General features: G+C 45.2%; 1 protein-coding gene across 1 annotated transcript in view; it reads right to left on the bottom strand.

Moving 5' to 3' along the window:
• GDPD4 (glycerophosphodiester phosphodiesterase domain containing 4) overlaps window positions 1–11158 on the bottom strand; it is a 47055-nt gene that overhangs the window by 19412 nt on the left and 16485 nt on the right. The window contains exons 2-4 of the mRNA XM_085300538.1: window positions 9733–9941; window positions 8986–9089; window positions 6672–6765 (exon numbers count right to left, since the gene is read on the bottom strand). Of these exons, the coding sequence (XP_085156664.1) occupies window positions 6672–6765; window positions 8986–9089; window positions 9733–9915 (381 nt within the window). The 5' untranslated portion in view covers window positions 9916–9941. The remainder of the gene's footprint in view (window positions 1–6671; window positions 6766–8985; window positions 9090–9732; window positions 9942–11158) is intronic.

The raw sequence follows: 11158 nt of genomic DNA, 5'->3' as shown, positions 1-11158 counted from the left end.
AGGAAAGGAAGAAGGAAAGGAAAGGAAGAAGGAAAGGAAAGGAAGAAGGAAAGGAAAGGAAGAAGGAAAGGAAAGGAAGAAGGAAAGGAAAGGAAAGGAAGAAGGAAGGAAGGAAGGAAGAAGGAAAGGGGGAAAACACTGTCAAAATCTCCTCTTTTCTGCAAGCACTATTAGAAGCACCTGGTCTTTGCCTGAGGCACATCCAAACAGTTACTCCATAGGTTGTGCTCAGCCAGACTTCCTCCCCCCTCCTCCCCCATTTCTGACTTGCAGGATAACTTCTGTGTGAACCTTGCAGCATGTCTGGGAATGGTGTCTGAGGGAAAGCTCACTTCTATGGCTGATAAGAACTGCTCATTATCTGTGTACAAGAAGAATGAGCATCAGGTTTTATCCTCAGAAGAAGGAACTCTTCTCAGACTTGGTTACAGTTGGGGAACACATCTTGATGGACCAGTGAGCTGGTGTAATGTGGACAAGGCCTATCCTGCATGGATTCTGGCAGTCAGCTTGAGTTTTATTTGCTTTCCATGCACCCCTGAAACTTAGAACAGTATCTCARGCCACAGTCAAATAGCTTCACTCCTCAAAAACTGCCTCAGGACCTGTCCAACATGCTCTTCTATTGAGAGCTACTGGCTTTAGCAGTGTCTCGCATGCTTGCACTTAGAGAGCACTTCAGGGACAGAGACAATCAGCAGCTGCAGGTCTGGGTCCTCCACMCATGTCCCCTCCAGGGACTGTCTAACACAAGCACACAGACACATGGACTCCGGTGATCAATAAAATAGGTCAGCCTATTCCTACTGAGACTAGAGCCAGGGTCCCTCTTGCCAGGYCTGCTGTCCCACTGAATCTTACAGMCTCCAACATTTGCRCTCTTCTCCTCTTCAGTAGCAGTAAGAGGTGTGGAAGTCTCTCCCTCCACTTATCTACCTGCCAAGTAGTAATTAAGGGAAACTTCCAAATAGTGAGAGAGAGGATTCACTGCAGAGAGGACTGAACTTCCGTGTCCCTATTTCTGAGTGGGTGCACTAATCATAAGGTTATGCTGCAAAAGGATGGATAATGGACTCTTTCCTCACTCTCTTTCAGCATGGAAACGGCCATTTGTTGAATTCAATACTGCTGGTAAGGTTTAGACAGRCTCTGAGCTTGCTGCCAGATGGACAGAGAAGGTGCAGTTAGCTACTGAACTCACCTAAAACATCTGCTTAGACACTCACAATAGCAGAATTCGGTATCTACATTCATCTTCTGGCAAAAATGCAGGTATTTGGAGTTTTGTTGGTGTCCCAGCCTCTTAGTGGTTTGAGATCACTCTTTGCTCTTCAGTGCCAATATACTATTCTGAGTCCTCTCAGCAAAGGCCACAACACATCTGAACCTCTTTATACAGTCATAAGTCAGGTCCCTCAAATCCTTGGAAAAAATATGGTTGAACTGCAGAGGGGAAAATATTATCTGCTAGTTTTTGAAATACTGAATAAGGAAACTTTTTTCTTCTCYACTGAGCATGAATCGTCCTGCAATTAGACCCCTTGGTTTAACATTTTAGCTGTAATGGGGATGGGAAAATAGTCCTGGGGAGCAACGGCAATTGATTAATTGTAACTGATTGTCTGAAAAAATTACGCTGATGCATGCAGACGGAGAGTATCTTTGTGCAGACAGCAAGTGCTTTGTTGTGCAGTGTTTTGTTCGGCCAGTGGTGGTCGGTGGGCAGAAGAGTGTTTGCTTCACTGGTTCACAATAACGACATGGAAGCATGCCTGCAGGGCTCTGGTTGGATGTCATCATTAAGGAAGAGGGTAAAGCACTCGCAAACAAAACCAGGCCAGCTATCAGTTGCTGTAAAATCTCTATGCTCCAACAAGTGTATCAGTGTGCTCCGTTTTCTGACGTGACAGGCTACTGATGCAAAACATCACAAGGAAACTTTGCCTCTCCTCTTGACAGACCGCAAATATGCAGCTTGGAGACTGTATTCAGAATCTCTGTGGAAACCACGCCTGGGTAAAGATCTCCAGTTCCTCCCACAATTGCACTGTTCAACTTGAATATGTGCTATAACTCATTATGGGGCAAGTCCTTTGGCTATCCATTGTCTGAAATGTATAGAAGCATTGCAGCTGCTGGCCAGTGTCCACACTGAGAAGATAAGCTTGAGCTGAGCTGTCTTTATTAGCTTGTGATGTTGCCAGTGTTTTGAAGAGGAATTCATCACAGGCTACAGAAAAAGGCCAGGAGTTGCCTCTGCTCTCTCTCAGTAGTCTTGGCACACTAAAATATTGTTCCCTATCAATAACAGCTCTTTAATTTGAACTCTGTGGTACAGACGCTGTTCACAGAATCACAGAATGGTTAAGGTTGGAGGGGACCTCTGGGGATCATCTAGTCCAACCTCCCCTGCTCAAGCAGGGTCACTTAGCACATGTTAGACAGGGCTGCATCCAGGCGGGCCTTGAAGATCTCCAGAGAAGGAGACTCCACAACCTCTCTGGGCAACCTGGTCCAGGGCTCCGTCACTCTCATGGGAAACAGTTTTTCCCCATATTCAGGTGGAACTTCTTGTGATTCATTGCCTTGTGTCCTATTGCTGGGCATCACTGGGAAGAGTCTGGCCCCATCCTCTTGACACCCTCCCTTCAGGTACTTGTAGACACTGATAAGATCCCCCCTCAGTCTTCTCTTCCCCAGGCTGAAGAGGCCCAGCTCTCGCAGYCKTTMCTCAYAGGGCAGGTGCTCCAGCCCTCTGATCATCATGTCTCTCTTGTACTGGGGGGCCCAGAACTGGACACAGGACTCGAGATGAGGCCTCTCCAGGGCTGAGGAGAGCGGCAGGATCACCTCCCTCCACCTGCTGCCAACACTCTTCACAATGCACCCCAGCAGACCATTGGCCTTCTGGGCCACAAGGGCACATTGCTGGCTCATGGTCAACCTGTCATCCACCAGCACTCCCAGGTCCTTCTCTGCAGAGCTGCTCTCCACAAGGGCAGACCCCAGCTTGGACTCCTGCATGGGGTTATTTCTCCCTAGGTGCAGGACTCTGCACTTGCCCTTGTTGAACCTCAGGAGGTTTCTCTCCACCCAACTCTCCAGCCTGGCCAGGTCTCTCTGAATGGCAGCACAGTCCTCGGGTGTATCAGCCACTCCTCTCAGTTTGGCACCATCAGCAGACTTGCTGAGGAGGCACTCTGTCCCCTCATCCAGATCACTCATGAAAAAGTTGAACAGGATGGGACTCAGTACTGACCCCTGGGAGTCAGTGTTGAAAGCCTTGGTGAAATCAAGGTAGACAACATCCACTGCTCTCCCCTCATCTACTCAGTCAGCCATTCCATCATAGAAGGCTCTCATGTTGGTTAAGCAGGATTTCCCCTTGGTGAATCCATGCTGRCTACTCCTGATCACCTTCCTTTCCTCCACATGCTTAGAGATGGCACCCAGTTACACACATGGAGCTATTCAGCACAGAAACACTGGATGACTCTGCCTTTTGAAGCTTCTTTAAGCATTTATAATGCAGATATGCCTGCCTGCCATGTGGGGTTCAGGCTAAGAAGATGCTGTGACTGGGAAGCTCTGCACTCAAAGATGGAGGAACACCTCCTGGAAGCATTCTTCACTGAAAAAAGCCCTGCTGGGACAAGCATTGCTCAGTCACAGGAAGCATCATCCTCCCCTCTCCCCATGTCACATGTCCCTGCAGGCTAGCAGAAGGGCAGCATGTGGACCTGCATGGAGACATGCCTCCTTCACTCCCACGTGGCAGAGCTGGCACCACAAGAACTTACAGGGAGGCATATTCCCATCATATGTCCCTGCACATATAGGTGTGCTCCCATTAGAGGACCATGCCTACATGTGTGTTCCTCTTGCCAGGCCCCACCCCACCCCAACAAGGAAGGATGCTCTCATCCCAGGAACCTGCCTGCATGTCTCGTTCGTATAATCTCCAGCACAACCAGTATCTTAGGAAACAAGGCTAAAACAAACCTTGACACTGAGCCAATGTGGTCACTGCAGACCAGGCTTCAGAAAGGATGTTCAATGTATGCCAAAGATCTGGTGTGGAACAGATCATGGCCAAGCCCTTCATACTTCTAATCTAGTTGATACCAATAATCCCTCATCTAATCGAAATGTCACACATCCTAAAATGTGCCAGCAAATCAACACAGCCAGTATTTCTGCTGCATTACACCCTCTGAACATCACTTGGGAAGAAGAGTGAATAGCTCAGGGAAGTGTGGGTCCTGCATGAGGTTTCTCAAGCTAGAGCTGAACCTGTGGAGATTAATGTTTTTGTTGGAATAGTGCTAGACAGATACAGTCAAAGGTGGCAGGTGCCAGATTTGCTACAGTCATGAACTTCTTTCACTTCCATGAAAAAAAAACATATGAAAAGCTCGTTGCAATAGCAGGAGTATGAATGGCAGTGTTGCTGTTGATTACTTTCCTCACTTCTCTTTCTTAGACTAACCACAGGACTTAAGTAACAGCTCTGACAGCATAGGACTTTGTGCCTCACAACGCCCACTATTCCTCAAAATAGATACATGAAGCAATACTGCCAAATTAGGCACAATGACATGATGGTGCAAGCAAGAGGGGCAAGTGCTCTTAGAAATACCCAATGGCTTTGTTCCAGCCACTGAACAGCTGCATTAGAGCAAGCTGCAAGGGCTATTCCTAGAGTAGAGGCACCTCAGAAGTGTTCCTGTCACCAGCCTTGTCCAATAGTATCCAACGTCCTCAAGGTCTTTCTATCTTGTCCTTTTGCGGAAGGCAAATCTTACTTGCTTCGTTTGAGAGAACTGAGGTACCGGGATGGGAAGGACATGTCTATGCAATGGAGACAGGAACCAAGACTGGACTGGAACATGTAGGATACCAGTTTCCCTTTGTATTTTCTTTCTGGCTTTAGTTTGTCCYTACCTGCCTACAGCTTCCAGCTATCACATCAGTGTTGATTAGGAAGATTTAAAGTGAGTCCTAACCTGTCACACAATCTCTTGTAGCTAAGGATGTGCAACTCCTCTAAGAACAGCCACTGGACTTTCTGGGACACCTGCTGATGCACCAGGCCTTTTTGGGGATCCAGAGAGAGCATGAATGAGCCTGAAGCTGACACACCAGATCCAGCAGTCTTCACGCCCAGGAAACCATGTAAATCCCATTTCTATCCACACTGTGCTGGGTCAGTGTAATCCTGAGGCTGGCTCCAGACTCACACTTTGCCACAGTACAGTCTCAGAAGTATTCATGTCACACAGGCATCCTGGGAAAAGCTAAGAAAAGTCAGGGCTTCCCAAAGTAGCATTGTAACCACTGAACTGCTCCACGGCAGCTGGGAAAGCCAGGTAGACTTTGCTGAATAAGTAACAGACCTCAAGCCGTAGAGCCACCAACACTCAACAAAACTCTAGTAATCATATATTGTTATTTCTCCTATTCAGCGCTAAGTTAGTCCACAGCATCATTGGTGCATTGGTGTTGAGKGCATGGCCAAGCAGCTGTCTTATTTATCACTTTGGTTTTTTATTTCTAGCACTAGGACAAAATTACTATTTATGTGTACTTCAGCAGAGACAAAGGACCCCAGAACCGCATTGTGCTAGACATTGCTTGGACAAAGCAAAAAGAGGCTCCTTGCCATGAGCAATTTACTGAGTGACTATAAGATGACACAGCAGGGAATCGATAAGAACAGCAGGAAATTATGATAAAAGCTGGCTGTCTTGGTCATAGAGGTGAGTCAAAGCCATAGCCTCAGCCTCAGCCTTTGGCATTTCAGAACGAAAACTGGAGCGTGCATGAGCCTGAATGCAGACTCTATCTAGCTCCTGGAATTAAAAAGATTTCTTAGTCTACAGCTCTGAATACAGAAGGCAGAAACTTCTGCATCTGTGTTTATCTGGAGGTTAGAGCCTGTAAGGGAAAGGAAATGGAAGAAGAGATGAAGGAGCAGAAATTTTAGGAAATACATGCTTTTTTATGTTTCCAGTAATCAAAGCACACAGCAGATTAGAAATCCATAGAAAATTTCATGTGATTTGGAAAAGTGAAGATTTCAAAAACATTGCCTCTTTGGGCATCATTTTGTGTTTTGTGACACAGTATTTCGTGTTTTGTGACATGGACAGTGTTTCGTGCGCKTGTTTGCAGCCTCTAACTGTAGAGAAATTCTGCAATAAAGTAGAAAGAATCAAGGATGTTTCAGTGATGTTTCCCTTCTTCTAAAGAGCATTATTATTCAGGATTACAGGAATACCTCAGCTTTGACGACATATCACTGCTGCTATATGATTCAGAGATCCATATTTCCCTACTGTTAAAACAAGAAACTTCAGCTTCCACTATATCTAAATCTGGCTACTGCTGGCATGCTTCGCTGGGCTTCAAGGAAAGATCAGACAAATTTATTGAAATCACTGGGAAAAATCACAAAATCTACACCTAGCTCAGAAGCCCTGGGTGTACACTTGTAAATGTTTGTGTTCCCAGCCTTCCCTAGATATTCATTGTCAGTGACAGCAGACTGGACTAGATTGAACTTATGGGCCAAAGAAGTGAATATAGGGATGATTTAATATGTTAGACGAAGTCTAACTACAAAGTCACTGTCAGCTCTTAAGGAATTGATTACAGGGAGTATTACTTACCAATAAGAGCGCGATGTACATGAACAGGATTGCAGCCACAATCAGAAGAACAACAGACCAGAGAAACCAGAAGCCTAGGTTTCCATAGTTATACCTAAAAAGTAATGAATTTTATGAAATCTAGGTAATTAATTTTGATAAAAGAACTCCCGAAAGTACGYTTTTGAAGCACAATTCCTTGGAAGGGCTAGAAGAGATTTTTTTTTTTTGTGCACTTCATGATCCAGTTTTGAATTGATCCAACAAAACATTGTTAGCTCTAATGGGCACAGACTATTGGAACCTAAATAACACTGCTCTGAATGTCACTGTGTTTTTGTATGAGGCACAAGCATTACATCATCTCAGCCTTGCCTTTGCAGCCAACCGTCACAGACTACCATGGATGAATTGATGTGCTTTTTGGAACATGGAGCTGCCTGTTCCCACCCATATCAATAGCAGTGCTGGCTAGTAGTACTGCTAGTAGCTTTAATAATGCTTGTATTACTTCAGCACATGGGCTGCAGGAAAATAATCATGTTCCTTAAAATCTTGAACTTCTCTTAAGTAATAAAATAGATAGGGAGGAAGAGCCTATTTTGGTATATGTAACAGTGGTCAAGAGACTCAACTTCCTAAATCCAAGATGAATGCATTAAGCATCAGACTAAGACTCCACCGTGCCAGGGCAGTAAAACACAGGACCAAATTAATGGCCTTGCTCCAGAGAACTCACAGTCTACCTACAAATGACAGCAACTTGCTGCAGACAAGGCAGCATGAGGACATGGTAAGATGGTGCAGCTCAGGCTGAGAGCCTCCCTCATCTGCCAGCCATCAGCCTGAACACGGGCACCATACAAGAAGAGGATTTGAGGTAGGTTTTTTAAGGAGCATGAAGTGTTAATGTCAGAAAGCTGGAAGTACTGCAGAGGCATAGCGCAAGTTGAGAGAGGGATGCTGCACTGTTATGGACSCAAAGGCTCACTAAGAATGAATAACCTTATTATACTTTTCTCTCAGTAATAGTTGAGCTCTTTAGATGGCAACTAATTTTAGGAGTTGATTTGCATAACTGTTATTGTCTATATTGCAGGAGAAAGGGATCTGTATAAATCCTTGCTAGTTATTCTGAAGTTCCTGRAGTAGGAACATGCAAATCTCTTTGCACTGAAAAAGTTGTTGCAAAGCCTCCAAYGCCAACCACKAYATTTCTTCAGRGGGAACAGAAAAAAAARAGAGAGAGAAGGAAAGGAAAGAGCTATTTAGTCCCTTTCATTTCATCTTCCTAGTTTTCCTTCTTCTACTGCCCTTATATGCTGAGAAGTCTCTGGCTCTCAGCACGACTGTTCAACTGCAGCTTAAAACGTTGGCTTTGAGAGGAGGGCAGTCCCTGAGCTTATGGCAATAGACTGGCATTCAGAACATCTCTGCTCTGTGCCTGGAAGAAAATGTTCCCTGCTCCGACCACAGACAACTTGCCTTWTCATCCTGCCCCTTGGCTGCCCATCTGTCAAGCAGATATCATATTGCTTTTGCCTTGTCAGGGCAAGGCTAAGCCACAGTAGGTTCCCCAGTCAGCAGGCCCACTGCAGCCAGCATGGCATCGCATCCACTTAATCTTTTGAGGAATCAGTGCTAATCAGACAGGGCCTAGCAAGGGTCTAGGGTGGCGATRTTGCTTTGAGATCTGAGTGACCCTGACTGGTGCTGTGGAGAGGTGTCAACTGATTTGCATGGGGACAATCGGAACAGGGTCTCCAGGCTTGCCTGGGGGCTCTGAAGTGCTTTTGCATCACAAGAAACAATTATTTATGTTGGAAACCTGGGCCTTCCCATCAAAATCCTCCTAGAAACATAGAAGTGATGCTACAAGGAAGCRGCAGACCATCAGAGAAAAAGAGGTGGAGTTGCAGAAATGAAAGAGATGGACAAAAATAGGGAAGGCAGGTCAGAAGCGTTTGGTTCAGAGGTGGGCATGAGAGGCTCTTTTGGTTGGGTCATTGGGAAGCTGGCAGCACATTTTAGTTTTCACAGCTTTCTTCTGCATTCTTTACAATTTTTCTCACAAATTCATATTTACACCTCTCAACTGCAACCAAGCAAAGGGCAGACTCTCAGCACCTCTGAAATCACTGGACATTCAATTTACATGTTCTAACCAAGAATTTAAGGAGCCACATCAGCAGCACCCTGCTGCAACACATCACTTAGAGTGTCACTGCTGTTCCCCTCTTCCCACAGTGTTCCCTAAGCCAGCTGATCCCAGGACCTGCCTGGGGAATCTCATTAAAAYGAAAGCAGCAGGAGAGAAGGCAAACATGATACTCACCAGTCAAAGTTATTGTAGTCATTTTTCGCTTCACCCCACATGTACAGAAAGACCAGAGAAAAGCAGAATGCTCCAACAAGAAATGGGAAAAAAATGCATTCCCGCTAGAGAGAAAGAGAAAGGCCAAGTGGTTAGAGCTTTATTTACTCAAAATCAATCAGAGCAAACAGCAGCCACTAGTTAGTTTTAGGCTTTTCACAAAATACTTGGCTTAGTGCTGGAATCTCTGAAGCAGAGGTGGAGAGGACTTCCCACCCAATCCTCTCCAGTGCTCTCAAATGCATACCCAGCAGTATTTATTTTCAGGGAAAGCAAATATTGTGACTTCACATATGAACAGAGTTTTAATCACCTCATGCGAGAGGGAACTGCACTAGGCAGCAGATCTCTTTATCTGCAATACACTTAGCCTAAATTTTCCTTCCTTAATTTGATGCTATGACATTCAGACATTTTACTGGCTTGGTAGAGTTTCTTATTCGGTACAAGGCACTTTCCTGCTGCCACATATATTTTTTACCTGCATGGTGATACTACCTTGGAGAGGCTGCAAACTGAGCCTGCCATGGAAACATTGTGACAGCCGTACATSACATGTTTAGAGCCAAAATCTAACAGATTAACAGATCTCAGCAGAGCGCCAGCAAAGTTAGGCAGGGCTTCCCACATCAACCACTTGTCAGCTTGACTTGTCTGACTTATCCCAGTATAGAATTCAAGGTCTTTGTTGACTTTGAGCTAATTTACCGTCTTGCAGCAGCATTTCCCGGGCTCGATCCTTCTGCGTTGGTACCGCTTCCACCGGCAGCTGTAGAAGCCAGCCAAGCAGGAGACGAAGGGCTGATGCTCATACCTCTGTAGCAAGTGCCGACGTACCACCTTCAGCTTCCCAAACTTGATCCTCTTAAGGCTGGTGGCACTGGCATCCATCTGAGTGGGTTTATCTCATTTTCCTCCTGAAAAAAGACAGCAAGTTTTACAGGGAGACCGCAACTCTCCTTTCCCTGCGGGTAAGCTTTTCTTTTTCAGAAAGAGAGGAAGTTTTCCCAAAAGGATGCTGAGAGCAACAGGAAGGATGCTGAAGACATTCACCTAATTTTACCCATGTAATGCTGAGAGACTTGTAGGAAAAGCACATTGCAAGCCCCCTTAGCAGCTGGTGGTGAGCAGTGGATGCTCCTGGTTATAACTGAGGTGCTCTGAATCACCTCTGAAGGAGCCTCTGTCTCCCTTTGACTAGACAGGGAGCTCTGGGAAATGAAATCATTAACTTAAGCACTCCATGCAGACTCTCAAAGATATATCAGATGAACCTGAGCCTAGACTTAGGTGTGGGAATTAATTCAGTATCACTATGACCAGTCTGCAAACTGCTACCAGTTTAACTAGCTCATGTTGAAAAGTGAATAAAATGGTATCAATGCACAGCACTATGATCCTGGTATAACTGCAGCACCACCAAGACTGATTGCTTGAAAAAAAAATACTTCTTGACTGAAATAGCTTTATTGGCACAGTTTTTCAAGGGCAGAAAGAGTAGCTATAAAGACGCACACATGGGAGATCTGTTCATAATTGGGATTTTAAACAAAGAACTGGTAAATTGCAATTGATGTGGTTATCAGCAAAGCAAATAGCAAAGGCATTTGTGCCAGTGAAAACCAATTCACTCAACAGGGCGTTATCAAGTCCACAAGGAAAGAATTAGGAAAAATTCTTGTGCTGGCATACAAAGGCACACAATTATCCAACACTTCTTTAGAGTATAAAGATAGTCACAGACACTTTTCTATTGCTTTAGAAAGTACAAAAGTGTCCCTAAGTCCACACTGGACATGTCCAAATCAAGGAATGTCTGCTGTGAAGTCTCAGCTTGGGAGTTCAATTTCCTTAATTTATATGAGATAGCAATAGTCATTTAAAACAAGAGTGAATGATTTGCTGCACTTTACACTTGGATGAAATCACAGAATCATAGAATCAGTAAGGTTGGAAGGGATCTCCGGAGATCATCTAGTCCAACTTCCCTGCTCAGCAGGGTCACCTACAGCATGGTAGACAGGGTTGCATCCAGGTGGGCCTTGAAGATCTCCAGACAAGGAGACTCCACAACCTCTCTGGGCAACCTGGTCCAGGGCTCTGTCACTCTCACAGGGAAGAAATTCCCCCTCAC

The sequence above is a fragment of the Rhea americana genome, unplaced genomic scaffold (genome assembly GCF_003343005.1).
Source record: "Rhea americana isolate MKP2758 unplaced genomic scaffold, rheAme1 scaffold_165, whole genome shotgun sequence".
In the NCBI taxonomy this organism is placed as follows: Eukaryota; Metazoa; Chordata; class Aves; order Rheiformes; family Rheidae; genus Rhea; species Rhea americana.
The sequence above is the reverse complement of the archived record's forward strand: the minus strand, read 5'-3'. Positions and strand labels throughout refer to the sequence as shown.